The following is a 20637-nucleotide window of genomic DNA, read 5'->3' as shown; positions in this document are numbered from 1 at the left end:
TGCCTCCGCCTCCCAAGTAGCTGGGACCACAGGCGCCCGCCACAACGCCCGGCTATTTTTTGGTTGCAGCCGTCATTGTTGTTTGGTGGGTCCGGGCTGGGGATTCGAACCCACCACTGTCTTTTTAATGGATGAATAGTATTCCACAGTGTGCATGTATCACAATTTGTTAATCAGTTCCTGAGTTGATGGGCATTTAAGTTGTTTCCACATCTTGGTGATTGTAAGTTGATCTGTCATAAACAATCTAGTGCAAGTGTCTTTATAATAAAATGACTCTTTTTCTTCTGGATAGATGCCTAATAGTGGGATTGAGGTGTCAAATGGGAGATCTAATTTAAGATCTTTGAAGATTCTCCATACTTCTTTGCAAAAAGGCTGCAGTCCTACCAACAGTAAAGAGTGTTCTCCCCTCTCCACATCTGTTCCAGAATCTGCAGCTTTGGGACTTTGTGATGTGGGCTAATCTTACTGGGGTTAGGTGATATCTCAGGGTGGTTTTTATTTGCATTTCTCTGATGATTAGGTGAGCATTTTTTCATATGTTTGTTAGCCAATTGTCTGTCTTCTTTAGAGAAGGTTGTATTCACGTCTCTTGCCCAGTGATCTGTGGGATTGTTACCTTTTTCTTTTATTGATTAATTTGAGTTCTTTGTAGATCCTAGTTATCAAGCCTTTGTCCAATCTGTAATATGCAGATATCTTTTCCCATTCTGAATTTTTCCCTTTTGCTTTGGTTGTTTGTAGGAGACGCCAACATCCGAGCAAGATGATCTGCAGCTGAGGCGTGGACCTCGGGTCATTCCTCTACAGGAGTTCCTTGTGGGAGGAGCCCGTGCCCTTAGCCCTTAGTCATTGTTAATTACTCCCTTCACCTGTATCATTCCCTTTCAATAAAAGGCTGGTGCGGAGGTTGCTGGGGGCTACCTGGAAAGTAAGGGTTAGCCCGCTTTCCACAAGCTTGTACTTCTAATCCACTTCTCACCTGGTTCCTTCCTGCGCTAACCGAGACCAGGGCCACAGGAGCCCGACGGGTCACGACATTTTGGCCTAAGTCAACAGGATATAGCAGGACACAGCAGAAGACCAGGGATGGGGACCAAAGGGTTCAACACCTGGATGTAGGTGAGGCCTTTGGTAGACAGTGGAAGGAAGTCCAAAGGAAACAACACTCAGGGAAAGTGGGACCTTTGGCCAATTTAGAAATTAAGAAACCACGCTCAGAATAAGTAAGGTGTCTGATTAAGCAAAGTCGTGGGTAACTTTCTGTTTGGGAAGTCGCGGGAAGTAGAAGCTGAGGATGAAAGTGATGTTCAATCGTTATCTGAAAGCGAGGATAGTGAGGTTCAGTGGGAAACTGGACCTAAGAAAAATTGGGAAGCGAGAGCATATGATATGAATGAGCAAGTAATCACCGCTATGACCACTATGGCTGAACAAATTAAATGACAGGGAGATCAGACAGATAGTCTCACTGTCAGAAATGCTAACTCAGAGCACCCCGTTTTGCCCTTAGCACCTCCCTATGTAAACGAACCACCTGTAACTTCTGTTATGCAGGCTGTATTAGAAGGGCGTAATACTGGTGATTTTGAGTGGGAAAACACTTTGGGGCTTTTTCCGGTTACGGTCACTGATATTCCTCCTGATCCGCAACACCCTTAAGGGGGCCAGCGTTTTGACCACCATATGATCACCTTTTCAGTTCTTAAGGATTTAAAACAGGCCATAGCACAGTATGGTATGCAGTCCCCATTTTCCAGAGGTCTGTTGCAGGGGCTTGCACAGGAACAGTGGCTCATTCCCTACGACTGGGATATGATAGCCAGAACTGTTCTTGAATCCGGACAGTATTTACAGTTTAAAACCTGGTGGAAGGAGGAGGCTGACCTAATGAGTCACCAGAACCAACAGAGAGGCATCCCAATAACATCTGAACAGCTCACTGGGTCTGGGCAGTGGCTGGGGATTCCCAATCAGCTTCAATACAATGACCTAGCCATAGTCCAGACAAGACTGTGTTGTCTTAGAGCCTGGGAAAGGATTCAGGCTCCTGGAGATGTCTCTAAATCTTTCATTAAAATAATGCAATCGGGAAATGAACCTTATACTGACTTTCTAGCCCGACTAAAAACTGCAGTCGATAAGGCTGTTGCCCAACCAGAGCTGAGAGACTTTAGCGTTTGAAAATTCCAACTCGGAGTGTCAAAAGGCCCTGTGACCTTTGAGAGCACAAAACGCTCCCTTAGAGGAGCATATACGGGCATGTGCTGACATAGGAACGGAATCCTATAAGACTAATTTACTGACTACCACTTTAAAAGGAAGGGGTCAGTTCATTTCCTACCCTTACATACTAGTCTTAGGTTTCTGCTCACTAAAGCTCTTTTTGCTCTTAATTAATCTCAGCAATGATGAAAAGACAACTGCAGAACGCCATTGGCACCATCCTCTCCAGTACAACAACCTATCTTTTATAAAAAACCAGATATGACAGAGTGGAAGCCTGGCTATGTGCTGCAGTGGGTTCGAGGCTTTGCCCATATTATTACAGAACATAAAGAAAAGCAGTGGCTACCAGCCTGCTGGATTAAGCCTCGACACAAGCAGGAAAGTTTACCAGCATCTTAAACAAGTTTGTTTTCACTAACCTTTCTTCTACAGGACCTTAGCTTAGGCAATTTCATAGTGGAGAAATCCTCGATCAATCTCCTCTGTGGGAACTCCAGCTGCCTCTCCCATGTCGCCGCCCAGTCTCAGCAGGAAGCAGTTAGGAGCGGTCAGCGCCCCTTTTCCCTGAAGAGGCAGCAGGAGCTTCCATGCAGAGTGGGAGGATTGATATAGGATTTCATTATTTTGGGCTGTATATTAAGCCCCAGGCAAGCTTAGGAGGCATAGTCTAAACTTTGGACAATTGGGACAACAAAGACCTCGAACAACAGGCTTTAAGGTAAAGGTTATTATGGTATCAGCAAGGTAAGAGAATTTCACTTGTTGGGTTCGTTTCTATTTCATTGGGCACCTGATCTTTCTTAAAGTTATACACTGCTTTTTGGAAAGGGTCTGAATTTGCAGCCCTTTCTCTACTTAAGCTTTGGGTGATGCTTAATACTTCCCATGGAAGCGTCATGAGCCCTATAGGTCAGCCCATAGCACATAGTTGAGTGGTGATTAGCACATAGGGGACAAGATTTCCCCTATGCCTAGTTTGACTAATATGAGTTTCCTTTATGTCCGAATTAGCTCCAATGGTGTATTTTTGTTATGCTTATGTGCCCTTTTGTTTCTTTTACTCAACAGAAAGCTTCTCGGTAAAGAGAAACAACAGACCTTCTCCCTTGCCTCTTCAGAAATGTCTTTAATACACTAGAGAGGGGAAATGTAGGAGACGCCAATATCCGAGCAAGATGATCTGCAGCTGAGGCGTGGACCTCGGGCCATTCCTCCACAGGAGCTCCTTGTGGGAGGAGCCCGTGCCCTCAGCACGTAGTCATTGTTAATTACTCCCCTCACCTGTATCATTCCCTTCCAATAAAAGGCTGGTGCAGCGGTTGCTCTGGGCTACCCGGAAGGTAAGGGCTAGCCCGCCTTCCACAAGCTTGTACTTCTTTTTTTTTATTTATTTTTTAATAATTGATTGCTGTATACATTTATGCATGCATGGGGTAGAGTGCAGTGTTTTCATATACAATTTGAAATACTTTCATCAAGCTGGTTCACATAGATTTTATGTCATTTGCTTTGTCCAAGCTTGTACTTCTAATCCTCTTCTCGCCTAGTTCCTTCCTGCGCTAACCGAGACCAGGGCCAAAGGAGCCCGACGGGTTGCGACAGTTGTTGTCTCCTTAACTGTACAGAAGCTTTTCAGTTTAATTAGGTAAATAGTCTGATGCATGCCCACATAGGAGAAAAATTCATGTCAATTCAAGTCAGGGAAGGAGTTATGAGGGAGGAGGAGGGAGTTGGGGTGCTCTCACTAAATGGGCATGGGATGGGGGTGTTTGGCACACCTTTTGTGTGTGAGACAAAACCACAAGAGGTATTCTACCTAACAAAATCAAATATTTTGACCTGGCTTTTGTACCCTCACATTAACCTGAAATAAATTTACTTTAAGATAAAAAGAATGCTCTGTATTCTAGAATGCCAGGAACACACTCACTAGCTGGGAGAGCTTGTGATGCTATTGACCAAGTGTCCTCAGTAGTTGGAAGGAAAATGTCACATCTTTACTAAATAAATAAATGAAAAAGAAAAAATTGGAACTCTTCCTGCTTTTCTGGTTCTGTTAAAACATTCCTTCCAGGTTACAGATGATTTCTAGCAGATAACTCCTGTACCTTTTACAAGGTCTCTAACAGATGACCTCTTGATATCTGGCATATCTGCCACCTCCTGAGCCTCACTTAATAGCCACACCCTGAAGTCCCCTTGTTAGAACAAAAGATGGTCCTATCACTCAGGGAATTACAAAAGTCTTAGCATCCCTGTGTCAGGAATTAGGGTCAAAGACCAAATATTGAACAAAAGATTCTCCTTGTGCCCTTATCTACAAGAGTTTTAGAAACTATATTTCAGGAACTGGAGCAGAGAGACCTGTATATACCTACATACATACACACACACAAGGTCACTATAAAAGTTTTGAGACAGACTGTGTTATAGTCTACTATTTCACTTTCAAGAAATACATTGACAGCAGCGTCCTTTCTGATTTACCCAGGGAAGTTTCAACTTGCTGAGATATCAGTGTCTCTGGGAGGGCTTCGTTTGTTTCCATCTGCATTGCACTCAGCCAGATCAGCTATGGAGCTGGGAAGAGATCACTTTAGTGAGATGATTTTCTATGATTTTTAAAATGGGCCTAACAAATGTCCAAGCCTTTAGCATTTGTAACAAGCTTTCAGGGATCTTACTCCTTCCTGCACAATGATGTCTCAGTGGTTTCAAGAATTTAGAAGAGGCCAAACTTTACAGAAAGACAAGGAGAGGAGTGGGCAATCTGGTGATTGCAGGGACTAAGGAGAACATTGCCTCTGTGGAAAAAATGGTTCTCAAAAACAATGACATTTAAGGACACTGAAGTGGCCCTACAGATTGGATCGCCTGCAGCATCCAAAATGCCACATGATTATCTTTGAGTTAGGAACGTTTCATCCTGATGGGTGCTTCATATGCTGACAGATGAGCAAAAAGCACATCCATGATGAATCAGGGTGTGAAGAAATGCTGGTCAGAGTCTACCAAGGCGAGACTAGATGCGTTTCTGACATTGTTACTGGTGATGAAACCTGGGTTTACCAGTTTTGATCCAAAGAATAAGTGTCAGTTCCCAATGTGGATTTTTCCTGATGAAAATCCACCAACAAAAGTGAAGCAGCCCCAAAGGGCTGGAAAGAAAATGGCAGCAACATTCTTCTCTAAGTTGCTGCCATGTTGCAACTGTGCCTCTGGAGGAACAAAGGACTGTTACCACTCGGTGGTACACAACAGTGTGCCTACTAAAAGTTTTCGTGAAGCTTCAGGAATGGTGACCAAGGACAGCACTGTGGGGGACCATCTTGCACCATGACAATGCATCCACCTATATAGCCGATATCACCATTCAGTTCTTGGAGTCCACAGAGGTTAAACTTCTGACTCATTCACCTCCGTAGTCCTGACCTGGTCTCTACAGTAAAAAATATGTGCAGAAGAAAGTTCTCTAGCCCTAACGAAAGTGTTTACACCTACAAAAGTTGGCTTAACAGCATTTGAAAAAAAAAAAAATGAGTGAAAGGATGTTTAAAAAAATGCTAAAGTACATAGAATGTCAGGGCAATTATTTTGAGGAAATATAGTAATCAAAATGATTTTACATTTCTGGCTTTGTGTCCGTAGCCCAGTGGTTAGGGTGTTGGTCACATACACTGAGGCAGGTGGGTTTGAACCCAGCCCAGGCCAGCTAAAAAACAGTGATAACAATTGCAACAAAAACATAGCTGAGCATTGTGGTGGGTGCCTGTAGGCTTAGCTGCTTGGAAGGCTGAGGGAAGAGAATCACTTAAACCCAAGAGTTTGAGGGTGCTGTGAGCTATGATGCCACAGCACTCTACCGAGGGCAATATAGTAAGACTGTCTCAAGAAAAAAAATGATTTTACATTTCTGATTTTTGGTATAAATCAAAACTTTCATGATGCCCATCACACACACACACACACACACACACACACACACACGGGTGTATCCACAAAGTTCATGTGCAATTTAAAATAGTTTAACAACGGCTTGGCGCCTGTAGTACAATGGTTATGGCACCAGCCAAATGCATCAAGGCTGGTGGATTTGAGCCCAGCCCAGGCCAGCTAAACAACAATGACAACTGCAACAAGAAAAATAGCTGGGCATTGTGGCAGGTGCCTGTAGTCCCAGATACTTGGGAGGCTGAGGCAAGAGAATTGCTTAAACCCAAGAGTTTGAGATTGCTGTGAGCTGTGACACCACAGCACTCTACTGAGGGTGACATAGTGAGGCTCTGTCTAAAATAAAATAAAATAGTTTAACATAGTACATTGCACACAAACTTTATAGACATCCTATATATATTTCTTATTATTTCACAAACTCCTACAAATTAACAGAAAAAACAAACAACCTATTTAAAAATGAACAAGAATATTGGTTATTTCATGGAAGAGCATATGCCAAAATGGTCAATAAATATATGAAAAGATGCTCAACATAATTAGTCATCATAAAAACACAAATTAAAACTACAGTGAACTACTACTATAAGCCTGCCAGTTTGGCTAAAATTAAAAACCCTAGCAATGCTAAATGCTGGTAAGAATGTGGAGCAATTGGAAATATACATTTCTGATAAGAATGTAAACCAGTACAACTATTCTAGGAAAACTATTTGGTACTGCAAAACATGTGTATACCCTATTCCAGCAGTTCCACTTCTATAATTATATACTTCAAAAAAATGAGTGTTTATGTTCATCAAAAGACATGTACAAGAATGTTCATAGCAGCATTATTCATAATAGTAAAAAATGCAACCAAACCCAATGTCTATCAATAGGATAATAGTTATATAATTGTGGTACAGGCTGAGCACAGTGGCTCTCACCTGTAATCCCAGCACTTTGAGAAACCAAGGCAGGAGGATTACTTGAGGCCAGGAATTTGAGATCAGCCCTAAGTGACAGAGGGACCCAATCTTTACAAAAAGTAGAAGAGTTAGCTATGCATGGTGGTTTGTGCCTGTGGTCCCAGCTCCTTGAGAGGCTAAGGCAGGAGGATCACTTGAGCCCAGGAGTTCAAGGCTAAACACAATGAGCTCTGATTGTGTCACAGCAAGATCCTGTCTCTTTGGGAAAAAAAAAAACCTGTACTAATTCATTCAGTGAAATATTACATAGCAATACTGAAACCACCTATATTAAAGTAATGTAAGGCCATTAAGGCAAGAACTATGGTAAAAGTCTGATTTCTACAGAAGTATAGATACAGATAAAAGTTAACCAGCCATTGTTTCAGAGCTTGCCTTCCTATAATTGCTTACTGTTTAAGAGTCATGTATCCTTGACTGATGTATGATTTGTGATTTACCCAATCACTTTTACAACTAATATCAATCACTATTATTAAATCTAAGGTTGATCTTTGAGCTATCTTCCAGACTCTGCATTTTGGGGAACCAAATGACACCAACCAGGCCAGTTACCAGTTGTGGGAACTAACTCAACAGGTCCTGTGACCCCTCAGGAACTGTCTCAGCCAAGAAGACTATTTCTGATTCCAAATCCTATGGGTTCATCCCTAGCCAATCAGCAACCCAATTCCCTGGCCCTTTGTCCACCAAACTACCTTTAAAAAAGTTATCCTCCCTCCAAAAATTGAAAAATAAAAAAGTTATCCCCAAAATTGGGGAAAGAGATTTAAGAAACTTCTTCCCATCTCTTTGCTCGGTCCCTTGCAATATTAAACCCGTTCTCTGCTGCAACCTCTGATGTCTCTGTGTCTGGCTTCCTTCTGGGCAGTGGGAAAGGAACCCAATTACTGGGCAGAAACAGTACAAAGAGTGAACCACTGCTACCTAGAACATTATGGATAGATCTCACAAACATAGAATTGAGTGCAAAAAGCCAGACAAAAAGGAGCTTGTATTGTTCAATTCCATTTATATAAAATGCAAAATCATAAAAAATTAATGTTTTATAACAGACGTCAGAGTAGTAGTTACCTCTGTGGGAATATCAACAAAAGAAGCTTGCTGAAGGCAAATGCTCCCTACTCTGATCTGGGCCAGTTTACATTGAGTGCATAGTATGTATACAAATGCACAAAATTCACTAAACCAGATAGTTCAAACTTGGCTACTGCATGTAAATTATACTTAAAATTCACTACTGAATTTCAAAAAGTTATGAATATTTTTATAACATTTCAAACATAGGTGGTATTTAGGAATTAAGAAATAGGAAAAGACTGAAGTAGCTCAGCCCTTCTCATGCCCTATTTCGTTTGGTATAATAGCAGGTCCAGCATTTGCCGTCGGGAGGCTAAGATCATTACCTCCTTTTCACTTCTGCACCATGGCTCCATATCAGTGATTTTCAGCCCATGTGCCATGAGAGGATCTTAGGTGTGCCTCAAAAAATTTTTAAAGATCATTAATTAAATTATTTTCAGAAGAAGTTCAAAGCACGGTAAGTATATATATATATATTTTTTTTTTTTTTGATCACCATAATTTAAGTGTGCCACGGAAGTTTAACCATAGGTTCAAATATACGTGAGATAAAAAAGGTGGAAAGACACTGCTCTAGATCCTGACACTGCTGATCTGATTTGACACGTACCCTTGTAAAATGCACCATAGGTGTGTTCTGACAAATTACCCTCCCTCCACCCATCCTCCCCTCTTCTCTCCCCGCCCCTTCCTCTTATCCCTTCATCTTGGGCTGTAATTGGGTTATAGCTTTCATATGGAAGTGTGGGCAGCTATTGGCTGCCCTTTTTTTTTTTTTTTTTTTGAGACAGAGTCTCACTGTGTCTCTCACCCTTAGTAGAGTCTGTGATATCACAGCTCACAGCAACCTCCAACTCCTGGGCTTCAGTGATTCTCTTGCCTCAGTCTCCCAAGTAGTTGGGAGTACAGGCACCCACCACAATGCTCGACTATTTTTTGTTTTATTTTTATTATTTATTTATTTATTTATTTTCATTGCAGTTGTTTAGCTGGCCTGGGCCGGGTTCAAACCCACCACCCTCAGTGTATGTGGCTGGCATCATAACCACTGTGCTACAGGTGCTGAGCCTGCCCTTTTCTCCTATACCACCCAAAGAGAGATTATAAATTTCACCTTTAGCCAAAGTAAACCAAAATTAAAGTCCTAAGCCACCCTGCTGACTGAACAGAACCCATGTTGGCCAAGGAGACCCCAGACAAAACTTAAAACTGAGATCTCAAGTCATAAATGAAATGGAGGTCAGACATGGCTCATTATAAACCCTCTTTTTTTAAAAAAAAATTAAGACAGAGTCTCACTTTGTCACCCTTGGTACAGTGCTGTAGCATCATAGCTCACAGCAACCCCAAACTCTTGGGCTCAAGCTACTCTTTTGCCTCAGCCTCCCAAGTAGCTGGGACTATAGGCACCCACCACAAAGGCTGACTATTTTTTGTTATTGTTTAGCAAGCCTGGGCCAGATCGAACCCACCAGCCCCGCCTGGATCATGTGGCCAGTCCACAACCACTGAGCTACCCCCCCGCTTTTGGCCTTTAGACTAATTGTAAATAGTACCTAAGGCACACCTATAGGCCATCAAATTGCTTAACCTTACCGCTTTGAGTTGGTATATTGTAACTTGCTCTCTGCTTAGCAGAGTTCATTAAAACATTCATGCATTTTTGGTGTTGCTTCAATTGCCCGGGGGTTCTCCCCATAAAATATTCTCCCAGGCCATTTTCTTCAAGTGTTTTCCCTGTACTCTTTTCTAGTATTTCTATAGTTTCATGTCTTAAGTTTAAATCTTTTATCCAGTGAGAATCAATTTTTGTTAATGGTGAAAGGTGGGGGGTCCAGTTTCAGTGTTCTACAGGTCGCCAGCCAATTCACCTAGCACCATTGTTAAATAGGAGATCTTTCCCCCACTGAATGTTTTTGATAGGCTTATCAAAGATCAAATGATGATAAGTAGCTGGGTTCATCTCTTGGTTCTCTATTCTGTTCCATATATCTACCTCTCTGTTTCTGTGCCAGTACCATGCTGTTTTAATCACTATAGACTTATAGTGTAAAAGTCTGAAAAAAGCTTCTGCACAACCAAGAACACAGTATGTAAAGCAAGTAGACAGACTTCAGAATGGGAGAAGATATTTGCAGATTATATCTCTGACAAGGGTTTGATAACCAGAGTCCACAGAGAACTCAAATGTATTAAAAATAAGCAAGAAAAGAACAAGTGATCCCAACTCATAGTGGGTAAGAGATTTGAATAGAAACTTCTCTGAAGAAGACAGGCATGGCCTACAGATACATGGAAAAATGCTCATCATCCTTAATCATCAGAGAAATGCAAATCAAAACCACTTTGAGATATCATCTAACTCCAATAAGATAAGCTCACATAACAAAATCCCAGAACTATAGATGTTGGCGTGGATGTGGAAAAAAGGGAACACTTCTGCACTGCTAGTGGGAATGCAAACTAATACATTCCTATTGGAAAGAAGTTTGAGATCACTTAGGGATCTACAAATAGACCCACTATTCAATCCTGTAATTCCTCTACTAGGTATATATCCAGAAGACAAAAATCACTTTATAACAAAGATATTTGCACTAAAATGTTTACTATAGCCCAATTCATAATTGCTAAGTCATGGAAGAAGCCCAAGTGCCCATCAACCCACAAATGGATTAATAAATTGTGGTATATGTACATCATGGAATTATGCAGCCTTTAAAAAGATGGAGATTTTACCTATTTTATGTTTACATGGATGGAGCTGGAACATATTCTTCTTAGTAAAGTATCTCCAGAATGGAAGAAAAAGTATCCAATGTACTCAGCTCTACTATGAAACCAATATATAATCACCCACACTTCCATATGAAAGCTATAACCCAACTACAGCCCAAGAGGAAGGCGCGGGGAAGGAAGAGGGGAGGATGGGTGGAGGGAGGGTAATTTGTCAGAACACACCTATGGTGCATTTTACAAGGGTACATGTCAAATCTACTAAGTGTAGCATATAAATGTCTTAACACAATAATTAAGAAAGTGTGGTGAAGGCTATGTTTATCAGTTTGTTGTATTTCAAATTGTATATAAAACCAGCACATTGTATCCCATAAATGCATTAATGTACACAGCTAAGATTTAATAAAAAATTTAAAAAACAGTCATTTCTACTGATTCCAAGCCTTTAGACTAAGCTTTATTTCTCTAACCAATTACAAATCAAAGAATCTCTAACCCTCTCCCCTATAATCTGCTTTGAGATGTCCTATCTTTCTAGACCAAACCAATGTATACTTGCAATGTTATTGATTCATAATTTTTTTTTTTTTTTGAGATAGGGTCTTGCTCTGTCTCCCGGGCTACAGTTTAGTGGCCTCATCATAGCTCACAGCAACCTCAAACTCCAGGGCTCCTAAATCAACCTCCCACGTAGCTGGGACTGCATGCATATACCACCCATACCTGGCTAATTTTTCTATTTTTTGTATAGACAGGGTCTTGCTCTTGCTCTTTCTCAGGCTCAAACTCCTGGTCGCAAGTGAATTTCCAGTTTTGGCCTCCCGAAGTGCTAGGATTACAGGCGTGAGCCACCTGCCCCAGCCTAATTTTTAATTTTACCGATAATTCCTATCTTATTAAAATGTATAAAACCCAACCGTAACCCAGCTACTTCAGGCAAAGTTTCTCAAGTCCTCTTGAGATTATATAGCACTAGGCCATGATCACTCATATTCAGTTCAAAATAAATCTCTTTAAATGATCTTATAGAGTTTGCATTTTATCTGTTAATGCCACTCTTCTAAAACATCCAAAAAAAGAGGGGCCCACACAGTGCAAACTCGTAAACTATGCAGACCCTTTATTAAGTCCAAGGTCATAAACAATGTGGACTACACAATATCTTTGTGGAAAGTTTCTTCTAGGTTCCTGGGATACATCCGTGAACAAAAGAAAGCTCTCTACTCTAGTAAAGGTTACATTCTATCATGGAGAATTAGTATTTTAAAAAATACTAATACTTATAAGGCTGGGTGCAGTGGCTCACGTCTGTAATCCTAGCACTCTGGGAGGCCAAGGTGGGTAGATTGCCTGAGCTCACAGGTTGGAGACTAGCCTGAGCTAGAGGGAGACTCCATCTCTAAAAATAGCCTGGTGCTGTGGCAGGCACCAGTAGTCCCAGCTACTTGGGAGGCTGATGCAAGAGAGTTGCTTTAGCCCAAGAGTTTGAGGTTTCTGTGAGCTATGATGCCATTGCACTCTACTGAGGGTGGCAAAGTGAGACTCTGTCTCAAAAAAAAAAAATTAATTAATTAATTTAAAAAAATTTTTTTAAATAAAAAATAAAGTAAATTACATGGTATTTTAAAAGGCAAGAAGGAAAATAGAAAAAGTAGTTCACAGAGTAGGATAAGGAGGACAGGTAATTCTGGGAGGGGTAAAGAGTTTCACTATTTAAAATTTAGTGAATTTTTTTTTATCATAGATATTTAAAATATTTAAGATTTCAACTAAGAGCAATCCATCAAAGCCATACTTCCTCCTGGGAATAGAAACTCCTTGCTGTGAAGGCCATCTTTGAGACTTCAGAGTTCTGTCCTTTGTGATTAACCACTGCTGATAAAAGTTTGGAGCAACATGCAGAACCCCAAACCTGGCTCAAGCCAGGCAGTATGTGCCTCCTTCACTTCACTACTCATTTTCACAAGATCTGAGCGAACTTGACTATCTATACACTTTGATTAGCCAGGGACCTGTGTGAATATTCAGCCCCACCTAAAAGCAAACCACAGTAACAGGCAAGGGTAAGAGGTAGGGTAGGGGTATGTAACGCAGATGCAAAGTAGGCATAAATAGAAAGGACTCAATCATTGCATGTATACACCTGAACAGAAGCCTGCCAAAGGTTAAGACAGGTTCAAAGATAAGCCAAGCAGCATGTAAGATCAGGATTTCAGTTCTCAAATTCCATAATTCCCTAATTCCTTAATGTCAGGTCAGATAACAGAAAAAATAGACGTTGTTATGCTCCGTCTCCCTGCTCCTAAGACAGGATCAACACTTAAGGAAAGGTTGAATCTGAGCCTCTGACTTACCTGGTTTTTTTTGTTTGTTTGTTTGTTTGTTTGTTTTTTGAGACAGAGCCTCAAGCTGTCCCCCTGGGCAGAGTGCCGTGGCATTACAGCTCACAGCAACCTCCAACTCCTGGGCTCAAGCGAGTCTCCTGCCTCCGCCTCCCAAGCAGCTGGGACCACAGGTGCCCGCCACAACGCCCGGCTATTTTTTGGTTGCAGCCGTCATCGTTGTTGGCGGGTCCGGGCTGGGGATTCGAACCCACCACCTTAGGTGTACGTGGCTGGCGCCTTAGCCGGTTGAGCTATAGGCGCCGAGCCAACTTTTTGATCCATCCATCTCAGAGTAGAAATTGCTGTTGCTGGGCATGACAGTGGCTCTGAACCAATCACAGAGCCCAGGTCACAGAGTGGAACCAGGAAGAATTTAAGAAGGGTGGCAACTCTGGGGAATTCACAATAAACTGGAACCTCTTACCATTTGAAGAATAGATGTGCAGAGGTTCAGGCAGCGATGGAGCAGCCGTAGACCCTTGTGCCTCTCCTTGACTAGAGCCCTCTGCAGGTCTTTCAGCTCATAGCACTGATCTTGTTCCTGGGGTAGCCAGGACACAGAGTGTAGCTCCTGCAGAAGCCTGGAACCAAAGGCTAAGCTGGTCAGAACTGACATCCCAGCCCTTCTTCCTTAAATACCCTTGACCTCTTCTTAGCCCAGTTTATCCCAGACTGGGAAAATATTTACAAAGATTGTGATATTTCCAACAGTGCCCAACAATGACAGCTCCCTCTTGAGGGGTCTTCAGAAGAGTACAAGCACAGAAAGTTGCTGGCTGGGGAATCTTTGAGAAAGGCTCAGGATATGTATAAGTGTTTATATCTAGTAACCTCTCTGCCAGGACAGAAGGTCAAATAGGTCCCAAAGTCTGACTTAGAAGGAGAGACTGCAGAGGCTCTTCTTTGAAACAGGTAAGCTAAAGGTTTTAAACTGTAACTTCTCTCTGGGCTGACCACCCCTGAGGAAGCCCACCTCTGTTATACAATCTCCCTTACCCCCACAAAGAACTCCACAGAATGATCATAATCATGTATGGAGATATGCTCAAAATATGTGATTCAGAGGGGAAAAAACACTGGTTATTTAACTGTATGTTAGGTATAACACATTTTGCATGTGATTTTAAAAAAGACTAGAAGGGACTGGGCATGGTGGCTCATGCCTGTAATCCTAGCACTTTGGGAGGCTGAGGCAGGAGGATCCCTTGAATTCAGGAGTTCAAGACCAGCCTCAGCCAAGAGCAAGATCCTATCTGTAATAAAAAAATTAGCCATGGCTGGCCCCTGTGGCTCAGGGGGTAGGGTGCTGGCCCCATACACCAAGCATGGCAGATTCAAACCCGGCCCCAGCCAAACTGCAGCAAAAAAAATAGCTGGGTGTTGTGGCAGGTGCCTATGGTCCCAGCTATTTGGGAGGCTAAGGCAAGAGAATCATCTAAACCCAGGAATTAGCAGTTGCTGTGAGCTGTGTGATGCCATGGCACTCTACCAAGGGCAACAAAGTGAGACTCTGTCTCTACAAAAAAAAATTAGCCAGGTGTTGTGGCAGGTGACTACAGTCCCAGCGACTCAGGAGGCTAAGGCAGAAGGATTGCTTGAGCCCAGGAGTTTGAGACTAGCCTGAGTGAGACTCTGTCTCTACAAAAAAAAATTAGCCAGGTGTTGTGGCAGGGGACTACAGTCCCAGCGACTCAGGAGGCTAAGGCAGAAGGATTGCTTGAGCCCAGGAGTTTGAGACTAGCCTGAGCAAGAGCAAGACCCCACTCTACCAAACATAGAAAAATTAGCTGGGCATTGTAGCAGGTGCTTGCAGCTACTTGGGAGACTGAGGCAGAAGAATCGTTTGAACCTAGAAGTCTGAGGTTGCTGTGAGCTGGGCTGATGCCAGGGCACTCTAGCCTAGGTGACAGAGTGACACTCTGTTTCAAAAAATAAATGAATAAGTAAATCAATAAGCAATACAATGTTCATATTGGTGACTTACAGGTGGTTGGAATAGAGTGTTTTTTCTTTTGTGCATTTTTGTATTTTCTGAATTTTCTAAAATGAACATGTTACTACATTTTATAAAGCTAATTTTTCAAAGTCCACCAAAATTGTGTTTTTAAGGAAGGCCTCACCTACTAATATGGAGTAGCCCAGCTCCAAAGTGGGGCACAGCATAGAGCAGATGATTTCCTAGGAAAATCCGGATCTGATGCAATTCACGCAACCTCACATTCTTCTTCCAACTACAGATTAGAAATCGTGACAATATGCAGTTGCTCTCTTCCATTTCCCTCAAATCCCACACTCATCATCACCTACCAGGTCAAGGATTTGCGTAAGAGGCAATATTTAAAGAATGGAATCAACTGGAGCTGCTTCCAGAGAACAGAGTGGCGGTGCCAGGTACCCATCGTCATGATCTCACTACCTTCCTCAGGATGTATATGCAAGATTCCAAAGGGAGAGAAGATATAGTGCTCAGGATTCACCTTGTTGGGTGGTACCACCATCAAGTCGTAGGGCCTTTAAAAAAGAGCTCTGATTAGTGGGTGCCCTGGCAACATGTGCAGACTTCAAGAAGAGACATAAGGAGGATGAAGGAGATGAAAAGAGGCAGAACGGAAGGTAGAAGCAGAAAAGGGAAAAAGAGTTACAAGATGACTTTCAAACTAGAAAGATTAAGCAAATGTTATTAAGAAGAACTCAATGCCAAAGATAAATGAAACCTATCCAGTTCCAAGAAGTGATTATGATTCTAAATCATAATCAATTGTAAGTTCAACATTATTTTATGAAATACTAAGATAAAAATGCCTCTAATATGGTATTCCACTGATTTGTAAGATGTATCACAATTTCAGAGATGTTGAAATGTGAAAAAAAACTCATACTAGAACTGACAAAATACATGTATACTTAGATACCAAAAGATAGTCAAAGAGAATTGGAGTAATTGAGAGTGGAAAATAGCAGGGAGAGATTAGAAGACTGGTCACAGGCAAATAAAAAGGAACATTACAACCCAGTGAACCAGACAAGTACCTCCACAGCCATCTTAAAATCCTAATGGGTCTTTGACTGCCTTCTTTAGCAAAATGCACCTACATCCTGCAGTAAATGCAATTTATATGTACTTATCTAATAGGTGTATCTGGCTGCAGTTGACCAGTTACCATAATCTGTATTTGGGCACATTTAATAAAGCATTTACTTTGCAATGTTGTTTACATAACTTGGAGCCAGTAATGTTGGGTATATTTAAGCACTGAATATATTTAAAAGCCCTTTAAAAGCTGTATCCTAAGTCTTACAATGCATAGGAGATAAAATAATCTCTTCTGTCTCATCTCTGCTAGCTTCCTAGAATACATTTTTAAGCAAATGACTTAAGAGCAGTTAGACAGGTACCAGAATGGCTTCACTAAGTTAAATCATATAAACCTTATTTCTTTTTTTGACAAAAGTTACTAGACTTTTTAAGTATAGTATTATTATCCCCAAATCACAGATGAGATAACTAAAACAAAGAGAAGTTAAAACTTTGCCCAAGATAGTTAATGGAAAAATATAGGATTTAAAACCAACTCTCCCTGACTCAAGCCCCCTCCTTTAACCAATAGCCCATTTAGCTTCTTGCAGGGTAGTAGCTTATATTAACTGAGCCCTGCTTCTCCCCTTGGGATAGTCCTTTCTCTAGGATCTACTTAATGGAGGCTGCTCTTTGTACACAGGGCCAGGAGTTAGAAGTACTCTCCTCATTCCTAGTGAGTGGCAACTGCTCCTTTGGGGGCTATTCATTCATTCTATAAATATTGATCAAGGACAAGTGCTATGTCACTCACTACAGATATAACTTTACACAAGAAAAATTCAGTCCCTGACTTTCATGGAACTTGGTTAAACCACAACTAAGGTCAAGTACTGTGGTTAGAGAAGAGGACATAAAGATGACTACAAAGTCCTAGACCTCAAAGCGCTCAGAATCACCTCGAGTACTAAGTGACACTACAGGGTAAATGGGGCCAATCAAGATCTCCCTGTGTCCCAGACCCAAACATTCAACTGTTTCTAAAACAGGTCAAACTCTGTCTTACATGCACTTAAAGCACAGCAAGTTCTATACTAAACTCATCATTAACCCATACAAATTTGTTCCTAATCTGAACAATTCATTCATTCAACAAAATTACTGAGTCTCTACCCTATTCCAGACTGTTCTAAGTCTGAGGATACAGCACTAAGTACATGTATAACAAAAAAAACCCTCCCTACCTTGATGTAACTCCCATTCTACTGGAGAAAAAAAGATGATAAACATGATAAATGATAGGAAGGTGGGGAAAGAGCAGGAAAAGTAAAATTGGTAGTGCCAGAGAAGAAGGGAATGTAATTTTAAATGGGTACTAAGGGTGGGGAAATGACAGTTGAGCAAGGATGATTTTAAGAAGATGGAGAATAATTCCCTCCTAACTATGAATCAAACTCAAGAACAAAGACAGTAAAAATGTGATAAATTCAAACACATTTTTAAAAAACTGTTACATGGATAATTAATTTAATTAAATAAGAAGTTAAGAGTTCTACTTCTACTGATGGTACACTAGAAATTTGAGCCAATACCCTCACTTGAGAACAACTAGAAAAACTAGGCTGAATATCTGGTTGAACATATCAAGGAACCACAGATCGAATCTCCTGAACTTTAGGCTGGGACATCAAATGTTTACAACATAGGAGTAAAGTTGAGCTAGAAATTCACCTTTCTCCTTGGTGTGGGGACTGTACTACAACTTTTGCTCATTTAGTTTCTTTCTTTTTTTTTTTTTAATTAAATCAAAGCTGTGTACATTAATGCAGTCATGGGGTACAGTGTGCTGGTTTTATATACAATTTGAAATACTTTCATCAAACTGGTTAACATAGCCTTCATGGTATCCTCTTAGTTATTGTGTTAAGACATTTATATTCTACATTTAGAAAGATTCACATGTACCCTTGTAAGATGCACCATAGGTGTGGCCCCACCAAAGTTTCTTGTTTCTGTTAAACTTGGCTCCTCTTCTTGGTCTGTCAGGAATATATAGTAAAATTGAGATCCAACTACCTCCTAGAATCAATATTGCTTCTGTCTGTGGAAAAGCAACTGGTGCTGGTGCTGAACTCACTGTGCTGGGTTTCCTTTTTTTGGCTTGTCTTGGCCCTGTAATCATTCATTGGCTTTTTGGTTTTCTTTCTCATGGTTTCTTATTTCTTTATGTGCTTGATTATCTTTGATTGTGATGCTCCTCTGATTATGACTGATGTCAATAGTTTAAAGCCCAAAGCTTGTCATTTATTTTATTTAAGCTCTCCATTGTGGTCAGTAGGCATTCCATTGCTACCATTCCATATTGCTACCATTACTATCATAACTGCCATGAAGGTCAAGTGTAGCAGCCAGCAGATGTCAGTAGGTAATTCATCACATTCAACCACAAATGATAATTTAATTCACTGTGATGCCACTACATGTTTACTAGTATCCTATTTCCCATTAGCAAAAACTCAATACAGTTCAAGGCCAAGGTCATTACCAAACCAATATGAGAATCTCATATTTGAGGATAGTTTCCTGGGACCACTCATAATGCCAAGTACTATGTCAATTAGGGTATAGTCAGGTAAACAGAAACCATACTAAGCATTTCAATAAAGTCAATTTTAAAAACAGAATTTGTTGTGTTTGCTGCGGCAGCACATATACTGAAATTAGAATGATACAGAGAAGATTAGTATGGACCCTGCACAAGGATGACATGCAAATTCATGAACTCTTTTGTATTTTTTGGAGCACTAAAAAAAGAAAGAGGGAATTTGTTTTTTAAAAGGTGTCAGAGGACTGAGAAAGAAAGAAAGAAAGGAACACTAAGGTAGCGAAGAGATAATAACTGGAGGACATATCAGCTCCAGAATTAGAGGAACAATTAGAGGAAAGGTTTGGATTATTAGAAGCTATAAGCTTGGAGGAAGGCCTTGCAGAGCTGAGATTCAGATTTCTAAGCAGGAGTTGTTGGGTGGCTGCTATTAATACCTGAGGAGTTTGGAGGAAGGGCCTTACAGAGCTGAGACTGAGAGCTCTGAAAGAAAGCTGTCACCAACTAGTGTTGGTACTCCTCAGGGCTATAAAGAGGCTGATTCAGAAAGTACCTGCTGCTGCCAGTGTGAAGGACTGTTGCTGGGGCAACAGTGATAGGAAGAGCAAACAAAGGAAGAGGCAAACCCCCTTTTCCCCTCTTAATCTGTCTAGTCTCCTTCTAGCAATCCTCATTAATCAAACATAATAGGAAGCCTGCTAAAAAAGGAGAAATAGTGTTTGCAGAGTTCCAGCCCCAGTATCACAAAGCAGAGAGAGAAAAGTAGAATTAGAGTCAAGAGATGATCCTTTAATAACTGGCATGCTCTCAGTGAACATTTCTTAGATGAATTGATCAGTAAGTGAAGGAATGATAGAGATCATTAGTTCAGGAGAAAGAGCTCAGTGTGCACAGGAAATAAAGTTCTAGGGGAGGCTGCATCAGATACTGCTTAAAAACATGAAGTTTTAGGGCTCTGCATCTGTAGCTCAGTGGCTAGGGCACCAACCAGTGCACCAGGGCTGGTGGGTTTGAACCCGGCCCCAGCCTGCTAAACAACAATGACAACTACAACAAAAAAATAGCCAGGCATCTTGGTCAGCACCTATAGTCCCAGCTACTTGGGAGGTTGAGGCAAGAGAATCACTTAAGCCCAAGGGTTTGAAGTTGCTGTGATCTGTAATGCCATGGTACTCTACCCAGGGCAACAGATTGAGACTCTGTCTCTAAAACAAAACAAAACAAATAAAAAAAAAAAAACATGAAGTTTTGAGTTAGGATAGTCCTAGGTTCAAGTCCTGGTTCCACCTCTTAGTATGCGGCTTTGGAGAAATTACTTAACCTTTCTATGAGTGAGTCTACTTATTTCATATATGTAAATAATAATGGCACCTACCTGGTAGGTGAGGATTAGGTAATACATGTCATGTGTTTATTGCCACAATGACTAAAATATAGAAGAGTTGGATTAACAGTAATCATTACTATCATTTCTGGGAACATATAGGACTTGAACAGGGCTTTTAAAAATAGGTAAGACTTAGGCCAGATGCGGTGGCTCATACCTATAACCCCAACAGTTTGGGAGGCCAAGGTGGGAGGATTTCTTAAAGCCAAGAAAACAAGATCAGGTTGAGCAATAGAGAGAGACACTGTCTCTACAAAATTAAAAAA

The 20637-nt window shown here is 41.1% G+C and overlaps 1 protein-coding gene and 1 non-coding gene across 2 annotated transcripts in view; one reads left to right on the top strand and one right to left on the bottom strand.

The window, feature by feature from the left end:
• DNHD1 (dynein heavy chain domain 1) overlaps positions 1–20637 on the bottom strand; it is a 94397-nt gene that overhangs the window by 68248 nt on the left and 5512 nt on the right. The window contains 3 exon segments of the mRNA XM_023509892.1: positions 13788–13944; positions 15484–15594; positions 15671–15874. Coding sequence (XP_023365660.1) covers positions 13788–13944; positions 15484–15594; positions 15671–15874 — 472 coding nt within the window.
• Positions 19070–19176, top strand: LOC111724468. Its single transcript, XR_002772770.1, has one exon. It is a non-coding gene; the product is annotated as a U6 spliceosomal RNA (small nuclear RNA).

Source organism: Otolemur garnettii, unplaced genomic scaffold (assembly GCF_000181295.1).
Source record: "Otolemur garnettii isolate 467f Iridium unplaced genomic scaffold, OtoGar3 scaffold00001, whole genome shotgun sequence".
Lineage (NCBI taxonomy): Eukaryota > Metazoa > Chordata > Mammalia > Primates > Galagidae > Otolemur > Otolemur garnettii.
The sequence above is the reverse complement of the archived record's forward strand: the minus strand, read 5'-3'. Positions and strand labels throughout refer to the sequence as shown.